Below are 22,427 nucleotides of genomic sequence, written 5' to 3' on the forward strand. Positions count from 1 at the left end.
ATGACGCACTGGCCGGCCTCCAGGTCTCTCAGGCCGTGTGGGCGCACTGAGCACTGAGAGGCCTGGGCCTTTTCTGTCCCGATCATGCCCCCAACTCCCCACCGAAAAGGAGACTACAGCTATCCCTAGGATGGACTCCTACAGGCGTTGGGCTGAAATAAAGGGTTCTCCCCCACAACTAGATTCTTTAACCGAACCCATAGCCAAGGCCTATTTCCATCCCTGCACATTCCATCCATTGCATTCATTCATTCACCCCCTCATTCATTCATTCAACAAACGGAGCACAGGCCATTCATCCATTCAGTTCATTGCTGAGCACCGGCGATGGACCAGATCCTGGGGACAGACAGACTTCTGGTCTCGAGTTCTAGCTGCTGACAGTCTCTCTGTTGGGTGTGTGGGAAATAGGACAGACTCAGGGTCTCACGGCAGGGTCCTAGTCCATCTTGTTTACCTCAGTGGCCCAGGCCCAGCACAGTGTCTGACACATACTAGGTGGTCCACATACAGGGGGGCCAAAAATATGTATACAAGTGGACGCTTTGGTCAACATTGCTCAAGCAGTGATCAGAAGTGTCTGGACACTGATGGGAACCACTTTGAACACCTCTTGTAATTGCAGAAGTCAAACGTGACTTGTATTCATCTTTTGTTATCGGTATATATTATTACAATTTTCATACAGGTTTCCTTTCTTAAAATGTGTATTTATTTTTTGGTGCCCTCTGTACATGTGTGGACACACAACATGTGGATGATGAGCAAGCTGACACGAGAGGTGCCAACTGCACTAGTGGGGGCAATCCTATGCAGCACAGGACCCTGAGAAGGCTTCACCGCATTTGAACTTGGCCTTAAAGGAGGGCTAAGTTCTCCTCCAGGGATGGGTTTTGAGGTGGAGCCAGCAGCATCCGAAGAGATATGGAAGCAGGAAAAGCCAGGCTGGTTTTGAGAAATAGCAAGTGGTCTTGACTGGGGTGGAGCGTGGGGTAAGTGAGGGGGGTGGGTGGGCAGGTGTCAGGAGCATGGATTTGTTACCCACATCAGCTAGGTATGGGCCCACGGTGGGGAGGTTTACAGGAAGGAGACCAGAATGTGAGAACCCCAGAATTCTAGAAGCTTAGAACAATCAGACCAGATCCAGAGATGCCATCGCCTCTGCCCCCATTTTGATGCGAGTGTTGGAGCAGCTCTGTGAGGGGATGGTCCTTGGAGGACAGGCTCCCAGTGAGGACACGACAGCATGGATTTCCTAACAGGGTTGGCGGCAGGAAAAAGAATGAGGACGCCCAGCGCAAGGTAAGCGGGCAGAGTAGCAAGGCCAGAATTTCTTGGTGCATTCAGAGTCTGCATCTGGCCCAGGCCTGGCTGAGCCCACTGAGTGCCCTGATTCTGTGGACACAGTCTTGGGAGGATCTGACCAGGATGAGAGTGAGAGGCCTCCAGAATGGCTTTCCAGGTGGAGGAAGGACTTCTGCCATCCTGTCTCTGGGACAATAGTGAACTGGGGATGAATGACGACGGGGCAGATTTCATCTCCAAGGGCGGAATCACAGGGGTGCCTGATATGGGCACTTTGGAGAGACCAGGGATCTTCCCAGCTCTGCTGGCTTGGCGCCCTGCACAGGGGTCACTCAGCCCAGGCAGTGGCCTTTGCAGGGAAGGCCTATGGAAGAAGGAAGGCAGAGAAGACCCAGCCCCATCAGGACTCGATTCTGCCCACTCGCGTGACAGGAATTCTCTCTTCTATCCTCCCAGTTTCCTAGCAGGTGGGTACTGTCATGGTCCCATTTTACAAACACAGAAGCTAAGGCACCACAAGGTTAAGTAACTTGCTCAAGGTTACAAGTGTATCAGTGGCAAAGCCCAGCTGAGTAATTGGCCCTAAGCCACCAGGAAGCGGTTAGAATCCAGGGATTCTAACTCCAGGTAGTGCTCTAGATACTGGGACCTAGCCACTACCCCGCAAGCGAGTTTCCCCCTTTCCAATATCTTTCCGAAAAGCAAAAGCCCCTGGTAAGGGGGCGCGAGGCCCCTGTCCTTGCCCCCAGGAGCCCTGATGCATCTGTTCTCCACCCCATCACGATGACTGAAGAGAGGCAGGGCCAGCACGCTCCTCTCCCTGCTCCGTTCCCTCCACAGCCCTTATCACAAGCCACAGCGCACCTGCGGCAGGTACCTGCTGGTCCAGTCTCTGTTCTCAGCCTAGAACTCTGCACCTCAGTCTGTTCCCGGGCCCAAACCGAGGCTCAGACCGCGGCCTCCCCGAGGCGTCTTCTGGAGCCAGGAGTGGGCAGGGTCCGGCTGAGTTCACGGTGTGATCAGGATCGTAGCAGCAGCTTGGGACTCATCAGAGCCAAGGGAAGCCCGGTGTGGCTGAGGCCCACAGCCGCGTTCGCCAGGCCCACTGTCCTCCCTCCACCTCCTCTTCCTTCCTTCCCTCTCTCCTTCCCTCCATCACTCTCTCCTGTGCTCAGCATGGACTGAGAAGCAGTTGAGGGAAGGAAAGAACAGGCTCTGGAGGAAGGCTTCCTACCCAATCCAGGCTGACCACGCAACAGCTGTGATACGGGGTTCCAGACTTCTCCTCTGCACCTCAGTTTCCCCACCTATAAAGTGAGGGTGGGCAATTATTGTAGAACGTTAGAACCTGGTAGTTGCCCTCATTAAGAATTCCTCCTCTGAGCTCAGCGCTTTGCAGGAAGCTGGACACAGGCCAAGAAGAAGGAGGTTCACCTGCTATTCTCACAGAGCTCACAGCCCTGGGGGGAGACAAGCCATTGCAGATGAGCAATTACAGGGCTTCATGATGGAATGTGACAGACACATCCCTGTGGAAGGCGAGGAGGGCATGACTAATGGACGGGGCTTTCAGGGAAGGCTTCCTGGAGGAGGTGACAGTGAAACAGGGCCTTGAATAGTGACGAGACTTTGTACAGCAGAAAGGGAGGCAACGGTCATTCCAGAAAAAGTCTCAAGGGTGAGAAAGAACCTGATCTGTTCAGGGCATGGTGAGAAGGTCAGTGTGTTTGGAGCAGTGAACATGCAGGACATGGCAGGTGACACTAGACAGAGATGGGACCCCATGGGGAAGAACCTTCAATGCCAAGCTAGGAGTTTTACCTACACTGTCGTACCTACACTGTCGGACAAAAACCATGGGGAGCCACTAAGCTCAGGGAAAGGGAGGCGTGTGTGTGTGTGTGTGTGTGTGTGTGTGTAGGGGAGGGATGGATGGAGAGGACTAGAAGAGAAACAGCCTGGAGGTTGGAGGTGGGAGATGGTCCAGGAGAAAATGCCAAAGTAGCAGCAGTGGGGATGGAGAGGAGAGGAGGATTTCAGGAGAGCATTTGAGCAGAAGTGGTCAAGGCCTGGGGAGACGCTTGATGCGGGAAGCAGCATAGCCTCAGGGTTACATACGTGGACTCTGTCTGCGGTCCTCCTGCTTGGGTTCAACTCCCAGCACAGTCACCTACTGCCTATGTTTTAAATGCAGTATTAAGGTTAGGTCTTCCTGAGAAGGTGCAATTTAAGCAAAGCCTGGAAGGAGTGAGGGGCCGTGAACATGTTACCTCACTTTTCTGAGCTTTGGTGGTTTCATCTATAAAACAGAGATAGTATGTACCTATTTCCGGGGGGTGTTGCCAAATTGTGTATATAGAGCATATGGAATAATGTTTCATGCATTCAGCAAATATTTATGGAGCATCTACTACATACGATGGGGATGGATTCGGCAGTGAGCACGCTAAAACAAACCCTTGCCCTCTTTGAAGATTACACTCTAGAGTAGGGGTGTCCAAACGTTTTTCCACGTTTTTCACCAAGGGCCATATGCGGTAAAATACACACACAGCCGGGCCACTCACTCGAGGTGAAGTACGTATTGCCTCACCTGGTTTATTTAAGTAAACTAAATATATTTTTGGAATTTGCTGCGGGCCAATTAACAATGGATTGCGGGCGGCAGTTTTGACATCCCTGCTCTAGAGAGTTAGGGAGACACATTTAATAAGATCAATAAGCAGAATATAGGGTATGTCATGGTGCGAAGTGCTAAGGAAAAAACAAATAATAGGGCGAGGAAGGGTTGAGAGGTTGCGAGTTTACAAGCAACCTGTATGCCTGAGTGACTGGTTTGGGAGATGGAGCGATTACGGATGGTGTCTCAAGTTCAGGACATGAGCGTGGAAATAGGGGGCTGAGCTGGAGGGGAAGCAAGGGTTACAGAGATGCCGGGTCAGGGGGTAAAAGCCCAGGGAGGTGGAGGCACAGTTCTCGTGGATGCTGGAGTCACCCAGGGTGATGGCAGGGCTTGGGGAGCAGAAGATGCCCTGAGCCAGGTGCCAAGTGTTTGCTAAAAGGAGGGTGTGATCAGGACCTTGGAGATGGTAAGCAACAAAGGTGGGGGGTAGCCAAAAGGCAGCATCCCCCAAAAAGGAGAAAGGGTTTTATAGGAGGATAGGAGAATGATGGTCTTGGAGCAGTGACTGGGCCCAAGGAGGGCACCCACCCCACCCCGTGACTCTAAGGGGTGATGAGAAATAAGCAGCCCCTCCTGGAGAGGACTGCAAGGAAGCCAGCCCGTGGACAAGAACACAGGGAGAGTCTCAGGAGAGGCCCAGGATGCAGGGAGCCTGCTGGCTACCGAGTGGTGGTTGCAGAAGGTACAGTGGCAGGTTTGGGGAGGCAGGAGAGGGTCAGGGTCTGGCTCAGGGGGTGCAGAATAACAGAGCATCTCCTGTGGACTGATGGTCTGTTAGAAGATGGGTAGGCCCCACATGCTGGCAGGGAGGGTGTATTTGGGGCCCTGACTGGTAAACGCTGGGATGAGAAACTAATGGATTTAGCTTCAATATCTCAGAGGAGCTGCCAGAGGACTTCTTCCATCAGCTGGACCAATGGGAAACCCAGAAACGGCCAGCTTAGGCTTGTGATTACACATTCATTCATTCTTTCAACGAATATTTATTCACCACCTACTAACAGTGCAAGACTGATATATCCATGAGAAAAATAGACCCCAAATCCTTGCCCTGATTGAGCGGAGGCAGATGATAAGCAATAAGCATAATCAATGTTTTACAAAAGAGTCTAGTATGTTAGTGATACGTGTTATGGAAAACATAAAGACACAGCACGATGAAGGATTGGACGTGAAGATGGGAGCATGGGTTGCAAGTTTTAAATGCAGTATTAAGGTTAGGTCTTCCTGAGAAAGCACAATTTGAGCAAAGACTTGAAGGAGTGAGGGAGCAAGTCACATGGATGTCGAAGGGAAAAGCATTCCCAGAAGTGGGAACAGCCAGTGCAAAAGATCCAAGGCAGGAGAAGGGCTAAAATGAAGTCATTGATGGGCAGATAAGAAAGGAAACAGGCATGGGGCCCAGATTGAAGTGGGGGCTTGAAGACCATGGGGAGCTATCCAGGGGCTTGAACCGTGGAGTCACGTGACTGGATCAAGTCTTCAAAGGATCACTCTGGCTGCTCCTCTGGGAGTACACTGTAGGGGGACAAGCGGGTAGCAGCAGTGGAGGTAACAAAAAGGGGTTGAATTTTGAATCTGTTAGCTTGCAGCTTTATTTAATATCTGTCTCCTCCATTAGTTTCTATCTCATATTTGCCTAGTTCCCCACTGTCTCCCTAGCAGCTAGGTAATAAACTAAAGCTTAATGTCCTTGGGAGCCTGCTCACATTCATTCATTCATTCTACTTTATAAATATTTATTGAGCATCTACTATGTACCAGGCACTGTACTAGGTACTTTATAGATTTTATTTGATTCATTCTTCATGGGCCTGTAGGATGGGAGCCAGTGGACCCTGTACTTAACCAGTTTTACAGTAACTCACTCAGGTTGTGTGGGGCAATGAGTTATCCACTAGGATTCAAATCTAGGCTTGTCTGGCTCCAAAGAGGCCTGCCCAAAGCACAGTGATCATTTAGGATTTACAAGTTCTAGACCATCCAGAACAGCCACATGGGGAACCTTCTAAAACCTGTGGCGAACTCTCAGGGCTCAAGTTCAGCACAACATTTCATGCAAAGAAACACAGTCCAACACCCCACATCATTCAAAGCTTTTTTGGTGCCTCTCAAAGAATATTAAATAGGGCCCAACTTGTAATTCAAGGCACGCCTTCTTTAAAATCCTCTTTTCTCCCCAGCTCTCCCCGTGGTTGCTCTACAGTCTCTGGTGTTCCCTCCCTCCCCCTTTCCCACACATCCTTCCTCCCAGCCCATTCAGTCCCCTTTCTATTTTCTCTCACTTCTCCGGTCCTTTTCCAATTCAGCATTGCAAACATCAGGGACCTGCGCAAACAGGTTGTCTGCCAGGTTGGGGGAGGTGGGGAAGGGACCATGCTGGTCCTGACACACTAAGATCAGCCCATATCACCACCTCCGACTGCTCACGCCACACGTTCCTGAGGCCCAGCCCTCGCTTCTCACACTGTCCCGGACACATCCTTGGTGGCTTCTTCCCTGTCATGTCTCTCCTAGGTGTTTACTGCGGCCTGGTACCCACTAGAGCCCAGTTTGGGATGGTTGGAGCGCGGACGCCCAGCATTATTTGCCGTCACAGGGATGGCCCTGGGCTTCTCTCAGGAGAAAGTCCTACACAAGTGCCCATTGTACCCCTATGTCCTTCAGGCACCCCAAAATACAAATTCATGTGCAAAACCAAACACATCGCTCTTGAGGCCTCAATGCCTCATTTGCAAAACAGTAATGCACCTTATAAAGTTGTTGTGGGGCGCACGTGAGATAATATATGCGCCTGGCACATTTTCAATGTGCAATAAATTCCCGCTGCTTTTATAATTCTTCCCCCACTCCCCAATCTCCTGCCATTAGATTGTAAGCTCCTTGAGGACAGGGCTGTGTCTTATCTTTGTGGCCAATTCAGGGCCTGGAATACAGCAGGTGATTTTCAACGATGGATGAATTGATGAACGTATGCATTGATTAGGCCCCCCCAAAATTTCAAGTTAACTCTTCCCAAAAAGGCTGATACTGTTAAAGGGTCAGTTCTGGGTGAGTTGCTCTGTATTATCAACATCGCTCATCCAAGCGGCATTCCCTGGGCGAGGGGCCTCCCCAGGAAGTCTGGGGTGGGCACAAGAGGCAGGGTGGGGAGACGGTCCCATAAGACGCTTTGGCAAGACTTCACCCCAAGACGGACTGAAACTTAAGTCCAAATTCGCCACACACCTGGGTGCTCATTCCCGGAAGGTGCCTTCCCCAATGAGCATTCTGGCCAGGAGTGAACCTGGATGAGAAGGAGGAGGGAGGGAGTGCGGGTGGCAGGAGACGTGGCTCAGAAAATGAACTCCGTCATCTTGTTCTGACCCCTGGGCGTAGCCAGGCTTTGCTGGGGCCACCAGGACAGAGTAGTCCCGAGAGAAGGCAGCTGGGGATACAGCAGCTCCCTCCGGGCTCCTTATCTGCCTCCTCCTGTCAATCAGCCTGCTGGAGATAAGCCAGGGCGGAGAGCTGTCTGGGCAGGAGCCACAAAGGAGAACATAATTAAAAAGGCGCTGCTGGCCTGGCAGAGAGGCCGGAGCACTGAGGAGCCTAGCCAGGGACATGAGGAGGACCTGGAGGGGAAGAGCTGCCTTCTTTGAGAAAAGGCAGAGTCATCAGCACTCGTTGAACAGCCTTGCAGATATACGGCAACAGGCTACCAGCCCAGCTCACACAGCACAGAGGGGGAAACCCAAAGGGAACCTGCCCTCAAATTTGTATTCTGCACCCTTTGTTTGACTTTGCTTCCCTTTCCCACCCTACCTCAAAGGCAGTGATTACCTGGGGGCCAGGGAGAGTCTCAGGAACCCTATAGAGAATCGATACATTGCCCTGAGAAGTGCTGTGAAGTCTGTCACGTTGGAATGATGCCAGTCTCCCATTGTTTTATTTATTTAACCGCACGGAGGGGACAGTGGGGAGCAAAACCAGGCAGACCATGCCCTCCACGAGCACACGTTCTAAAGGGGCTGACAGATAGTAACACAATAATCTCACAGAAACAAATGCATCCCTACACACTGAGGGAAGCGCCCTGACGGAGAGAAGCTTGGGTCTGTGCAAGGCAGACAAAAAATGCAGGGCTTGGGTGATCTGGCGTCCCTGGGAGGGGGACCCTGAGTTGACACCAAAGGACAAGTAGGAGGTTATTCGTTTAAAAATGGGTCGTGAGGTGAGACTTCCATGTAACAAATGACAAGTGCAGAGGTAGGAGAGAGCAGGACACATTTGAAGGATGGCATGGAAGCTGGGGAGACCCACAAAGTGTGTTTGGGAACGTGGTGACTGGTGAGCTGGAGGGGCACACAGGGCCAGATGACACAGGGCCCCAGGCTATCTTAAGGATTTGGTCTCTGTACTAAGAGCAACAGGAAACCACTGGTGGGTGAAAGAGGGTCGCGGGGTGATAGAGACCTGTGCAATTTGTACGTTGCTCTGTTCATTCTGGCCACTGCATAGAAAACGGATTCCGGTGAGGGAGGGAAAACAGTAGATTCAAGAAGCACGTGAGGAGCTGCAGTCCAGGTAGAGATGAAGGTGGCTTGGAGAAGGATGTTGGTGACAGAGAAGAAAAGACATAGATGAATGCCAGAGCTTTTCCAGAGTTAAATCACCAACCTTGGGTGTGGGGCGAGGGTGGGGGAAAAAGAGACGCCAGAAGTGAGTCCCAGACTGCGGCCTGCACACCTGGAGGAATGGTGGCTCCCTTTGGTGTCTTTGGAGGTACTGCTCACTTCCTCAACACCCCAAGTGTTGACTGTAGATTCACTGAAATCAGAGAAAGAGGGACTTGCTGAGCTGCGCCAATCCCCTCCTTTTGCAGAGGAAGCACCTACAGCTCAGAGACTGTGGGACTGACAGAGGACGGGTCAGAGCTGAGTCCCTGGTCTCCCACCTGGAGGTAGGATAGTATCGTCTAAGAGGGAGCATTCCGGGCTGGACTTGAGCCTGCCTGGTCTACAGCCCTGACTGTCGCTATGAATCCGGGTGGGTCACATGTCTTCAGGCCTAAGTTTCTCCACTGTGAACTGGAAAGAAAGGGAATTACCACTTCTCTTCTCAGGGATGGTTGAACATCACCATGGGTGACTAACTGGAAAGAGGGGAAAATGAAGAGAATGCCGCTCTGACTGCCTGGGGTCTGGCGTGGGGGATCTGGGTTGAGCAGGGATGGGGAACCTCTCCCAGCTTCCCATCCTTCTTGTCTCTTGCAGACCCTGAAGGCTGAGGAGTCAGCGGGATGCCGGGTCTGCTGAACCAGACCACGGGGGCGGCCCTGCCCCTCACTGCCTCTGACGTCACCTCCTTCGTCAGTGGTTATGCCCTGGGTCTGACCGCCTCCCTCACCTACGGCAATCTGGAAGCCCAGCCCTTCCAGGGTAAGGACTCCTGTTGGGGATTCCCCGGGGCCACACCCCCTCCACATCGAATCCCCACCCCAACATGGACTAGCCGACTGACATTGGGCAAATCATATAGCCTCGCTGAGTCTCAGTTTCCTTACCTGTAAACAGGGATGCCATTTCTGCCCCGTGGGCCTCAAAGCTGGTAGAACCTCAGGTCAGGATGTGAGCCCAGGTTTGGGCTCAGCCCCAGCCACCTGTCCCAGCACTATTTAGGTTCCACAAAGCACCCCTGTCACCCACCTGGGTCAGATGGTCAATCCTCCACTTCCTGCAAGGAACCTCACAATAGGAGAGGCCTGGAGACTCAGTGGGAGCCAGAAGTTCCCAGTCCCAGGTGTGGCTCTCGTCCCTGTGACCTTGGGGAAGCCATGATCCTTCTCAAAATCAGGATGCTCCCCTGCCTGTCTGGACACCAGGGTTTGTGGGACGAGGAGGTGAGATAATGTGTGAGGAAGGACAGTGTGGAAGCAAAACAGTCCCCGAACAGGAATCACCCGTATGGGGCATTCAGGACTGCGGACGGATGTTTGCCTCTAAGCGTCCTTTGTAAATCAGACTCCTCTCTTGCCACTTAAGGAAGGAGGTTACAGGAAGGCTGGCCAGGAGGGTGCTGCGTGAAGGCTGGTTATGGGTAAGATATGGGTAGGATTCCTTCTCATCCACAGTGATGGGGACTTCCTAACCCCCAAGCTTCTTGTCTTGGGGCACCACCCTCCAGGCCAACCTGAGCTTCTAAGACCATTTCAGTTCCAAAAACGAAACTGTAGGGAAACTTTCTTCCCTCTCCGAAATCTCCTGGGCAGAGCAAATGAAACTGCTCTTCTGTTTAAGGAAAACTAGAGAGGGTGGCTTAAAATGGGACCCACTGCGGCCCCAGCAGACTAAATTGCTGAACAATTTGGGGACAGTCCTTTGGCTTTCCACATGCTTCCTCCCATTTTACAGAAGAGAAAACTGAGGCTCAGAAGCACAGGGAGTCAGGGTTTGTGGAGGGCTCACCGTGGGCCCGGCATTGAGCTGTCCCAGTGTCAGTGGGCAGATTAAATGAGGTACAACTTTAATCCACCAAGTGTGGTCCCCGAAGCATGGGCAGCGTCACTCAAGAGCTGGTTAGAAATGCAGATCTCAGGGCCCGCCCCAGATGTACCGAATCAGAATCTGCATTTTAACAAGACCCCAAGGTGATCTGTGGGCTCCTAAAGTTTGAGAAGCTCTAAGGCTAAAGAATGTGGGAAACACACTATGACACATAGCTTAATAAGTGGTGGCTATTTTTTCAATTTTCCTGACAATCCTATGAGTTTGGCTCTATTATTCCCATTTTACAGATGGGGCTGTGAGGCTTAGAGAAGCTAAATGTCTTCTCCAAGGTCACCAGGCTAGGGAAGGTGGCAGGGCCCAGATTAGAACCCAGTGTACTTTCTCCAAAGCCCCAGCTCCTGCTGCCACAGGTAGCAAGTCAAGTCCACCACACAGGTGTGTTTTATTAGGCCCACACAACAGGTTACATAAAAATCCAGATTTCCACTCTGTCTTGAAAAGTCAGGAGCCCTGGCCACTCTGGCCTCACATGCCTGCAGAGTAAGAGTTGGCTGGGACACGGAAACAGCTGTCCCTTTTCCAGTTGCCCCCCTGCTCACACGGTGCCTGCTCCTGTACTTGCCCAGCTGGCCCCAGAGTCATGAGCTTCCAGCCTGAGCCCTCTCTGGCCACCTCTAAGTGGCAGTGAATACCATCCTTCTACCTGACAGGCCAAAGGCATGGGTTCCTTCCCAGGGTGGAACATGCAGGGTGGTGCCAGGGCACCCTGTGATGCTGGGCCCTGCTCTGGCAGGCCTCTTCGTGTACCCACTGGATGAGTACACCACGGTGATCGGCTTTGAGGCAGTCATTGCTGACCGGGTCGTAACAGTACAGATTAAAGACAAAGCCAAGATGGAGAGTGGTCACTTCAATCCCAACCGCATTCGAGCCGCAACTTTCACAGGTAAGGAGGCTAGAGGGCAGTGACAGGGCCTGTGCCTGGCTGGAGTCCTAGGCAGACTGAAAGAGCAGCAGTGGGATAGGGTAGAGAGAGCACTAAACTAGGAGTCAGGAATCCTGTGTGACCTCAGGACAGTGATTAACCTCTCTGAACCTTGCCTTACTGTCTATAAAATAGAGGTCATCTTTCCTGTTCTCACCTTGAAAGCATGGTGAGGATCAAGGGAAACAAAAAAAGAGGGGGTTAAGATATCTCTACAGAACAGAATAGCGTGTCATTTAAGCTCAGAGGTTGTGGAATGAGTCACACCAGGGTTTGACTCCCTATCCTGGTGCTTGCCAGTGGTGTGAACTTAGATAAGGAATTAAACTTCATCCATACAATGGAACTAATAATTATACACACCCAATCTCAACAGAAAACATGTATGCAGAGCACTCATCACAGCCCCTGGTACAGAGTAAGCACTCGGTCATGCTACTGATGCCTGCTATTGAGGATGCTGAGGCTCAGAGAGGGTGAGTGACTGGCCCAAGGTCACACAGCATGTTAGTGGCAGAGCCAGAGCTTGAATCCAGACCAAGTAATATATGATGTAGGAGATTCTTACCATTGGATCTATGATCAAAGTGAAGTTTGTTCACTTGATCATTAGGACCTTCAAGAATCTTTTAATGAGCTCTCACCATGTGGAAGATGCAAAGTTGCCCTCAAGTTGTTGCAACTACTCAGAGCAAAAATGAATAGGTGAGATGTGCCTAGTAGTAACCGTGATAGGAGGTGGAATGTGGCTGAGACAAGAGAGGTCTGGATAATGTCAGAGGAGGGAAAGAGGGGTACAGCTGGGGATCCAGGGAGGTGTTCGTGGAGGGACTGGATGGATGGGGAAGACTGGCTAAGTAGGGAAGGGGGGATGGGCCTTTCAGATAAGAGGACAGAGCATGAGAAAAAGCATGGATTCCAAAGGTGGGGGATGCTTGAATATGACTCTTGGGGGGAAGTAGAGTCTCCAGATGGAGACTGTTGGGGTTTTGTGGGCCCAGGTCTCCCACACCCAGCAGGGTACAATGGAATGTACACAGGCCTGGCGTCAGACCCACGTGGGTTCAGACCTTGGTTCAACGAGTTAGTTATTCACTGAGTAACTTGGGCAAGCCACACCCCCACGCTGAGCCTGTTTTCCCATCAGCAAAATTGGCTACTCAGACCTACCACCCAGCATCTTAGAGGGCACTAGAGATAATATATACACAGCTGCTGACTCCAGGCCTGGCACTTAGGAAACCTTCTGCAAGAAGGGGTCTCCGCCACCCCTCCTTCCTACACACTGGGAAGGCTGGCTTTGGATGAGGATTTGGAGCGGATCCTGTTCGTGGTCAACCTGGGGACCATTGGCCCGATGGAGAACGTCACTGTCTTCATCAGCACCTCCTCAGAGCTCCCCACTCTGCCCAGCGGGGCTGTGCGGGTCCTGCTGCCGGCTGTCTGCGCCCCAACTGTGCCCCAGTTCTGCACGGAGAGCACTGGCCCCTCCAATCAACAGGCCCAAAGGTAAGGAGTCCCTGCCCGGACAAACGTCAGAGACTCAGGTGGGCAGCAGGGAGTCTGTCCGGTGAAGTGAGTGGTGTGCAGGACCGTGGACGTAGGGCTCAGCGCTACAGCGGCCGCCATCTGAACAACAGCTCCTCCCCTGCTCGTGTAGGGAAAACGTAAAAATCTCCCTGGAATGCCCTGCATTGGTACTGGCCAGAAGTTCTGGGATTTGGGCAGCTTGGGATCAGAAGGTCCAGGCTTTATTCTTCAATGCACTCAAGAGGTATTTCTGAGCATCTCGTGGGTGCTAGATACTGAGCTGAGTGTTAAGGACCCAGAGCACACGAAACCAACAGGGTTCCTGCCTTTTTGGAACTCGGTGGGAGAGATTGCTATCCAATTAATAACACCAATATGGAAGTGTTTGTGTGCTGGCATGAGGCTAAGAGTACACAAGAGGAACCCAACCTGGGGGTCCCAGGGCCAGGCCAGGCTTGTCTGAAGAGTGGTATTTCGTCTGAGAGCTGAGCGACGAGGAGGATGTGGGCATAGAAAGGAGTGTTCCAGGCCCTGAGGCATAAGCCTTGCTCTGTGTGAGCAGCCACAGGCAGGCTAGTGTGGCTATAGCAGGTGGGAGAGGGAAGGAGAGAGGTCAGAGAGCTGGTGGGGAGTCAAAACGTGTAGGACTCTGAAGCCTAGGGTGAGGACCCTTGATGGCACAACAGAGAAGCTGGCAGCACAAACCAGCCTCAGGCCAGGGACACTAGCTTGTGCCTCACCTCTGTGAGTGCTGCCATGGGCACCAAGCCTTGTGCATTTGAGAGACAGGACCTAGTGAGCCTGGGGACATTCAAGACTTTGGTGGATCAGGGAATGAGGCCCAGGAAACCCTGATGGCCCTGAGGTGGCCTCAGTAAGCTTATTCCTGCCCATTCCACCCGGCAGAGTTAGCAGAGGTGCTCGTGGGAGAAGCCTGCATCAAATCCCTGTGAAGCTAAAAGTTGCTCAGAAAGAGCGCTGTGAGAAAAAAATAGGAAAAATAGATAATGCCAAGTGTTAGTGAGCTTGGGGAGAGAAGGGAACTGTTCGGTGCTGATGGAAATAGAATCTGGGGCAGCCACCCTGGAAAGCAACCTGACAATACTCAGTGTGCGTCCTTGGGCCCGGGGACCCCAGAGAAGTTCTCTCATAAGTTCAAAAAGGGGACATAGATGAGTATCTTCATGGTGGTGGTACCCAGGGACACAGTGGGCGGAGACAGGAACAAATAAGTACAATATAATTTACTTCCTACACCATAACAGGTGCCCTTAAGATATATGCTGGGTAGCATATCAGCAACAAAGACTGGTTTAAAGACAGCCACCTGGATGGAGCTTAAAAACACAGCGTTGGGTGAAAAAAGGGGCAACAGTTGAATGAGATTTATAATACCATGCAGTCTTTGCAAGTTGAAGACATATTCACAACCAAATGCCACTGCGTATTTTATAAGGATACGTGTATATTAAGGACATACATCACAGACCTTAAAGGCTGTGTGCGGGGGGCGGGGGAGGGAGCAGGATCACTGACAGGGTGGGGATGACAGAAAGAGGGTTCAGCAGGGACAGACACTTTGCTAAGCATCTCGCAAGACAACGGTGTCATTATTATCCCCATTTAATGGATGAGAAAACTAAGACCTAGAGGAGAAGTGGCTTGTGTGAGAGCTCCCAGCTCTGAGAGACAGACAGAGCAGGGATTCAAGAAGTGGTGCGATGTAGTCAGACAGGAGCCAGACAGACGTGGGTGAAGACGCATGTTCTGCCAAGTCCTGATTGTGGGGGCGTAAGCTACTTGCCTGATCTTGCTGAGCCCTGGTTTCCCCATGTGGAGTGGGGGGATGGGAGCCCTGGTACCTTATTCTGGAGGTCTGGGTGAGACCAGTGTGAGCTAAGGTTGTGGAGGGCCTGGTGCCTGGCCGCTGGCCCTGCCTCGTAGGTAGCTAGTCGTGCCTATATCTGAATCCAGGCTCTCCCTGGGGTCAGACTGATTGGGAGAGTCAGGGTCTGGGGTGGGAGGAAGCTCCTCGGCCCCCTTTCAGGCTGGGCTGCAGGAGTGGCAGGGCTGCCTGGGACTCAGCGTCTTCTTGATGTCTTCTCACTGGCCCTGGCCTTGGCCCTGCCTGCCTCCTTCTCCTCCTCTCGGCCCCTTCCCAGCAAAGCCAGGCATTGCTTCGGCACCCGGGCCCTGGACTCCTGGAACAAGCTGTGCCTGGAGACTCTCCTGGACACTGACGTGTCCAACCCCATGGAATATGAGTTCAACTTCCAGCTGGAAATCCGTGGGCCGTGCCTGCTCGCAGGTGAGAGAGAGCTGCAGAGAGCCAGGTAGATGCCGGAAAGACCGGGGGCCAGGTGGAGGGTTGGCGCTCAGGCCCAAAGCTGCCAGGGATAGAGAGGAAAAGGAGGGCAGGGAAGCTGACTGGTCCAGATGGAAGATTATCTGAAGAACATGGACCTTTACAGACCCCTGTTTCCTACTCCCTAACATAGGGCCCAAAGAGGAGCCCCCCTGTCAAGGACGGGGTTCAAGGCCGTCCTCACCCCCACTTTAATGGCTTCCTTGTGGAAATGTCCACGGGAGCACGGTGGTCCTTAGTCCTCTCCTAGAGGCTGCAGCCATAAGATGCTGTCCAGGTTCTCACCTTGCACAGCAGAATCACCACAGCCTCTTTCAGAATCTTGCCCTCTATTCATAGCTCCCACCCCAGAGCTCCTGGTGCCATTGGTCTGGGGTGTGTCCTGGGTGGTGGATATTTTAAAGCTCCCAGGTGAGCTTTAAAACGTGCAGCCAGAGTTGAGAACCACTGTTCTGATGGTTCCCCTCCCCAACCCACTCAAGGTTTTAAAAGGACATTAGGATGTGGTTTCTTGTCCACGAGTGTTTTGCCAGAGCAGCATGACATTCCAACCCAAGAGGCATTCTAGGGCGTGCTCACCAATCAAGCATTGACCTCTTTCTAGCTTTATGTGCCCCATGAGGAAACAACTCCTTTGACCCTCACTGGATCCACAGGGCAGGAAGGACCATTAGATGCCTTCTATCTAAGCCCTCGCCCCCATTTAGCAGATGGGGAAATTGAGGCCTGTCCCGGTGACACAGCACGTCGGGATGGGCTGATGGGCGGAGTGCCAATACTTTCTGCCCCGGGTCTCGGTGTTCCCCCACCAAGCCCCTCTCTCTCCTGCGGCTCCTGAGCCTACCTGCCTTTCCGTGGCCCTCAGGTGTGGAGAGTCCCACCCACGAGATCCGAGCGGACGCCGCCCCATCCGCCTGCTCAGCCAAGAGTATCATTATCACTTTGGCCAACAGGCACACCTTCGACCGGCCGGTGGAGATCCTCATCCACCCCAGCGGTACTGTGCACCAGGAGGGGCCCTGGGATGTCCAGGGGAGGGAGGATGTATGATCCTGGGGGGCACAGACACGTGACCCCTCGCCCAGTGGCCAGCCAGGGAGAAGATAGGGGTACATGGCCAAGGAGGAGAGAGACCGGCTACCTGCCTCCTGGGAAACTTGTCTCAAGCTGGTGGAACGGAGCGTCTCCTGCCCTGGTTCTAGCTCCAGAGGCTATGGCATCTCATCTACCCATTGGACACTTTGCCCCCAGGCCAGCTGAGCAGAGGAGCTTTGAAACCTAAGCTCAGTGAGACCTTGACAGCTCTCAATGCCGAGAGCATCTCTTTGTCTCTTTAAGAATTCATAGACTGTCAGGGCCTGAGAAGATCAGAGTAACCCGTCCCACTGCCATTTGACAGATGTGTAAACTGAGGCCCAGAGGGGCAGTAAGCCAGCCACGGCCCACACTGCTTCAGGCAGCCCGGGCTTCTATCCCCCTTTTCTGACTGGGAGTCCTCCCTACTATGAGGTTCCAGCCCCAAACCAAGGCCCCTGGCATCACCCTCAGACGAATGCCAAGAATTGATCTCATCTCTACAGAGCCCCACATGCCACATGTTCTGATGGAGAAAGGGGACATGACCCTGGGAGAGTTTGACCAACACTTGAAAAGAAGAACAGATTTCATTAAAGGCATGAAGAAGGACAGCAGTGCAGAGCGAAAGGTGAGGGGGACTGAAGCAGAGAGTCAGGGGTGGCAGAACCAGGGTGGCATTGGGAACTTGGTCTTCACTAGACCAGTGAAGATACAGGGCCTGAGTGGTGGTGTGACTTACTCAAGGTCACACAGCAAGCTGGTGGCAGCTCCTTGTCAAAGTTTTCCTCAGCGGGCCCGGGGCACTGCAGGGCAGAGGGAAATGGACTTCCAGATGCAGCAGTCACCCTGGGCTGTCCTCCTGCCTCCTGGCAGGTCACCTTATCCTAATGCCACCAAGGTGCCTACACCAGGCAAAAATTCTAGGCTCGTGGAGAAAACAACCTCGGTCTTCTCCAGGCCGCTCCATCCCCAAGGGGCACCTGGGAACCTACAACCAGGTGCCCTCCCAGCTCCATCTTTATTCCTGGGCCTCTGTTTTCCCACCTGCTGAATGGGTCTCTTACCCTTCCTTCCTCTGGTATCCTTGCTGGCTACTGCACGATGAACAAAGGCAGAGTAGGGAAAGCCTGAGAAAGATCCTTTCCCTCTGCCCACCCTCTCCTTCATGAAGCGAAAGGATGAGGAGGCCCTCAGCACAGGGGTGGGGGAGGGGAAGGAAATGGCAGGAGGCAGAACCAATAGCCACAGTTGCACAGCAGTCTCTCTCCTGCTCCTGGGCCTGCACACCAAACCGGTCCTGAATGCTGAGACAGGTTTAAGAATGATGCCCCACTGCTTTTTGTTGTCTCCCCCCTTTTAGATGAGAAAACTGAGGTTTAACACCCAAAAATGACTATTGAGCTGGGAAAAGGAGAAATCCGTTCCCTTGGGAGTTGGCTTTGGTGACAACGAGGCTAAGGACATAGATGTGACCCTGTGGGGCAGTTTTGCTGGATTTACAAGCCCCTCCCATTCCTGCTGGCCAGCTTGGCAGAGGAAGATGGCAGATGGGCAGTATATGGGAGCTCACTGCTCACAGCACCCCCAGTTTTCGAGATCCGACTGGAAGCACCTGCTTGGTTGGGGAAGGGAAGGATGACAAAGGAAAGGTGTAAATGGCTCAACGCCCAACATATCATCCCCACCTGAGAGTCCCCACTGGAAATACCTACCCTCACAGAGGTGCCCCCTCACTCAGATAAGTCAGTTGGCAAAAAAGGCTGCAGCCACGTTCTCAGAGTGTGGGTGGCAATGCCAAAGGTGCCACTGAGCTCGGAGAACTGCAGCATATGGACAACGTGGGTGGAAGACAGCAATGGACTTCCGAGGCCTAGGGCTCGGTCCCCTGCTTGCCAAGCCTTAAATCAATTAGCTCTGGGACCACTGAAGCAAATGTGAACCAATTTGCCACCTTGGGTTGGTTACGCAAATACCCTGTATTCTCACGAGCTTCAAGGATGACAGTGATCCACCCGAAGCTGCGAAGGAGTGAGAGTTTATTTTAATTGGATAATGGCAGCTGGAGGAGCCATTAGAGAATCCTGAGCCAGGGCCCCCGCTCCCTGAGAGGTAAACATCAGCTTCCCAGTGATGGCTGACACATGTGGCTGTTGCTACTTCAGGCTCTGTCATCAAAAGAGCCAGGCTGGGCAGTGGCTTTCAGCAAAGGAGCCCCATGTGGGAGAAAGAGTGCACTCCCTCACCAGGGAGGGAGGCCGGCATCCAGAGGCTAAACATCAGTCAGGAAGAGTGGGTGGGACAAGCCGTCAAAAACCATGATTTAGCAAATGACACAGAGAAATATGCCGTGTAGAAGAGAAGATGACGCAGTGAGAAACAGGGACAAACAGAGACAGAGAGACTGAAAGGAAAAAGAAAAGACGCACATGTAAATCTGTGGCAGACAGAAAAGACCCACACAGATTCATTCCCTCGTGTATTCATTCAACAAACACCAAGTGCCTAATAGATGTCAAGTTCTGTTCTAGGCACTGGGGAGGCAACACTGCAAATGACACATTCTTGTCCTCATGGAGCTTACATTCCAGCACAGGGAAACGGGCAAGAGGTAAACAAACTAGCAAGATCAGGTTGGAGAGGGCTGGGGAGCGTGGAGGAAATAAAACAGGAGACTGTGACAATGAGAGCTGTTTAGCCAGATATTTAGAGAAAGTCTGTCTGAGAATGAGACCTGTGGATGGTGAGGAAATGGAAGCAGAATAAGGGTGACATGTTTAGAAAACAGAAAGCTGGCCAGTATGGTTGAAATGCAGGGAGCAGAGTGGGCAAAAATGAGGTGGACAGGTAGGTGGGAGTCAGGGCCTAGGGGGCTTCATAAGCCATGGTGGAAGGTCTGAGGGGAAGCTACTGCCTCAGCAAGAGAATGACAAGAATGATCGTGCTGCCTGCTGTATGTGGAATAGACCACAGGGAGACAAAAGTGGAAGAAAGAGGCCAGGAAGAGGTTATTGCAAGGGTCCAGGCAAGAGATGAAACTGTCCTGAATTTGGGTGGTGGCCGTGGAGACAAAAAGGGGTACAAGTTTAGGATGTATTTGAGCTGTAAAACTAGCAATGCGTCACTGAAGGAGTAGATTGCAGGCTGAGGAAAAGAGAGGAAGCAAGTCTTTGGTTTGAACACCTGGGTGGGTGATGATGTCATCTATTGGAGAAGGGACTCAAAATAGACAGAAACTGAGAAACAGACACAAAGAGACACGTCCACACAGAGACAGCTAAAGAGACAGACAGAGAAAGTCAGGGTGGAGAGAGAAGGAGGCAGAGTGAAGACAGAGGAAATGAAATGTGAATCAGAGTGAGTGGAAGAGTCAAGAAGAAGCGTTCGGCATCACGCCAGGGCCAGCGAACAGAACACATAAAAAGGGAAAGAACTGCGAACGATGGTGTTGTCCTTCCTTGGTTTACTGAGCCCCTCTCTGTACCAGGCTCTCTGTTAAGCCCTAGAGCTGCAAAAGAGACTCAGACACGACCTGCCTTCAAGTAGCATACAAGCTAGAGGGGAGGCAGAGATATGACCAAGAAACTGCAGTGTGACAACCGCCTGAGCTCCCATGAAGGAGGGTCTGGGTGTAGCTAAAACAACGATGGCTACTGTTTTACGACAAGGGCTCTCTGCCAGGCAGCGGGCTTCACAAGCATTGCATTTAATCCACACAAGTTGGTGCGGTGTGCACGCTTGTCCTTACTTCATGGATGGGGAAATGCAGTAATTGAGTCCACCTGGAAGATTGGGGCAGGTTTTTTCAAAGAGGTAGAACTGGAAAAATGAGTAGGAAGTTATCAGTGGGAGAGAATCAGTAAACCAGGGAAACCAAGTTCACAGCCAAGATGAGCCAGGGAGTGGCTCATACGCTGAGTGTGAAAGTGCAGGAAACCACTATTCAGCTGAGGGCCTGCAGGTGCGTCAGGGGCTTCCCACCTGTGCACCAGCTCGGTTCGTCCTCATAACCACCCTGAGAAGGGAACATTATTTACAAAGGAAGAAACAGGCCCAGAGGAGGGGCTTGCTCACGATCACACAGCTGGAAGGTGACAGAGATGGGGCTCAAACCCCAGTCTTTCTGCCTTCCCAGTCTATGCTTGCTGTTGCAACCTGTGCAAGTCTAGCAAACAGAGGAGCCAGGTACGGTCAACCTGGACGTCTTTCATGCAGAGCATGAGTGGGATCTTGACAACACTTGGTGAGTAATGGGGGACCAGCATGAGCCCCCAGGAGCAGAGCTGGAGCCCTTGAATACCCAGGTGAGAGTATTCCTTTCTCCTCCAGACAGAAATCATCCGGAAACGCCTCCACAAGGACATTCCCCACCACTCTGTCATCATGCTCAATTTCTGTCCTGACCTCCAGTCAGTCCAGCCGAACCTAAGAAAGACCCATGGCGAGTTTATCTTCCTCATTGACAGGAGCGGCAGCATGAATGGGACCAACATCCACCGTGTCAAGGTACCTGTTAGAGGACCCCCTCCGCCGGGGTCTAGGGCTCCAGGGTAAATCAGCTGCGCTCCCCCACACCAGCTCCATCGCACTTTGGGTTCCCAGAAGCCCTCCGTCCACCCTTGAATGGCGTTCCTCAATAACTATCCATGACTAAAAGAAACAACAGCTTTTTAAAAATCAGTTTAAACAAGGACACCCAAACTCAACCTTGCTTGAGTTCCAACCTTGACATTCCAAAATAAAACCCTGAAGTGGTCTGAGCAAAAGCAGAACTGAAGTAGCACAGAGGTTGTCCATGTACAAGGGAGGAGAAGTCATCATCCTTCTTTGGCAATCCACAACCTTTGCTGAGTGCCTGCTCGGGCTAAAACACCTCACTAAGTACTGAGCAGAGAGGGGTACAGAGAAGAGAGAGAGGAAACTAATATTTGCCGGGGGCCTACTCTGTGTCAGATATTGTGCTAGCCATTTCATGCACAGCTTGGTGTTTAACCTAGACAATAATCCTATGATGTTGATCCTATTGTCACCATTTTCCAAAGGGGAAATTCCATCCTGAGAGTTTCAATAACCTACCCAAGGTCACACAGCTAGTGTGGTCTACACGCATGTCTGCTGTCTCTCCCCACCACCTGATATCAGAGATTCACTGGACACAGCCCCCACAATCAAGGAATGTGTAGAATCCAGTAGAAACAATTTGGTTCATCTTTTGTTCCCCAAATGCCTAATATGTGCAAAGCCCTGGGCCTGGCCACCTGGAAAGACATTAGGTTTCAAACACACTTCCTTCGAGGAGCTCACAGTCAGACGAGGGGCACAGCCCTGCTAAGCAGTCATGCCGGGGAACATGGTCTCAGCTGTGGAGAGTTGTGAAGTAGTGCAGAAAACAGAGTAAAGAAAGTCTCTCCCATACAGCCCAAAGCTTTACATCTCCCTTCGGAGGTTATTCACCTCGATGTTCGCATTGTCCAACTCTCCCTTGTATTTCTAGTTGTGCAGCTGTCTGTCTCCTCCTCTGGAGTTATACACGCATTTAGGGGAAGAATCAGATCTATCTCATCTATCTCTCCCCATGGGGCCTGGCTCTGTGTTTATACATAAAAAGTCCTCAGGCGTGGTTTATTGAACTGGGTAAAGGATCATAGTTCAAGAGAACGAGGGATGAGGGAATAAGAAGGGAGAGGGTTCTGCTGTCACCTCAAATTTCATCCCTCTCCCAGTTTATCCCTGGAGCAAACTCTTGTTTCCAGGGCCACAGGATAAGCAAGGAGGGGAGAGGTTAGGTGGGATCTGTGATCAGCTAACTCCTCTGTCTTGCTATGACTGTATTTGGTCTTGAAGTATGACAGAGCAATCATATATGGAACCCAAGTTCTTGTCTGAGGCCTCTTAACACTGGGGTATAGGACTGGTGGGTACCTTCTCACAAACAAATGTTGGAGTGGGGAGCTGTCCACAGCGCTGGAGTGCTGAAGCACACTCCAGGCCTGTGTG

The 22,427-nt window shown here is 52.0% G+C and overlaps 1 protein-coding gene across 1 annotated transcript in view; it reads left to right on the plus strand.

Moving 5' to 3' along the window:
- Positions 1–22,427, plus strand: part of VWA5B1 (von Willebrand factor A domain containing 5B1) — a 67,031-nt gene that overhangs the window by 7,861 nt on the left and 36,743 nt on the right. Inside the window, exons 2-8 of the mRNA XM_033113228.1 lie at positions 9,244–9,408; positions 11,270–11,422; positions 12,700–12,970; positions 15,154–15,299; positions 16,222–16,353; positions 16,937–17,061; positions 20,760–20,936. Coding sequence (XP_032969119.1) covers positions 9,270–9,408; positions 11,270–11,422; positions 12,700–12,970; positions 15,154–15,299; positions 16,222–16,353; positions 16,937–17,061; positions 20,760–20,936 — 1,143 coding nt within the window. The 5' untranslated portion in view covers positions 9,244–9,269. The remainder of the gene's footprint in view (positions 1–9,243; positions 9,409–11,269; positions 11,423–12,699; positions 12,971–15,153; positions 15,300–16,221; positions 16,354–16,936; positions 17,062–20,759; positions 20,937–22,427) is intronic.

The sequence above is a fragment of the Rhinolophus ferrumequinum genome, chromosome 9 (genome assembly GCF_004115265.2).
Source record: "Rhinolophus ferrumequinum isolate MPI-CBG mRhiFer1 chromosome 9, mRhiFer1_v1.p, whole genome shotgun sequence".
NCBI lineage: Eukaryota > Metazoa > Chordata > Mammalia > Chiroptera > Rhinolophidae > Rhinolophus > Rhinolophus ferrumequinum.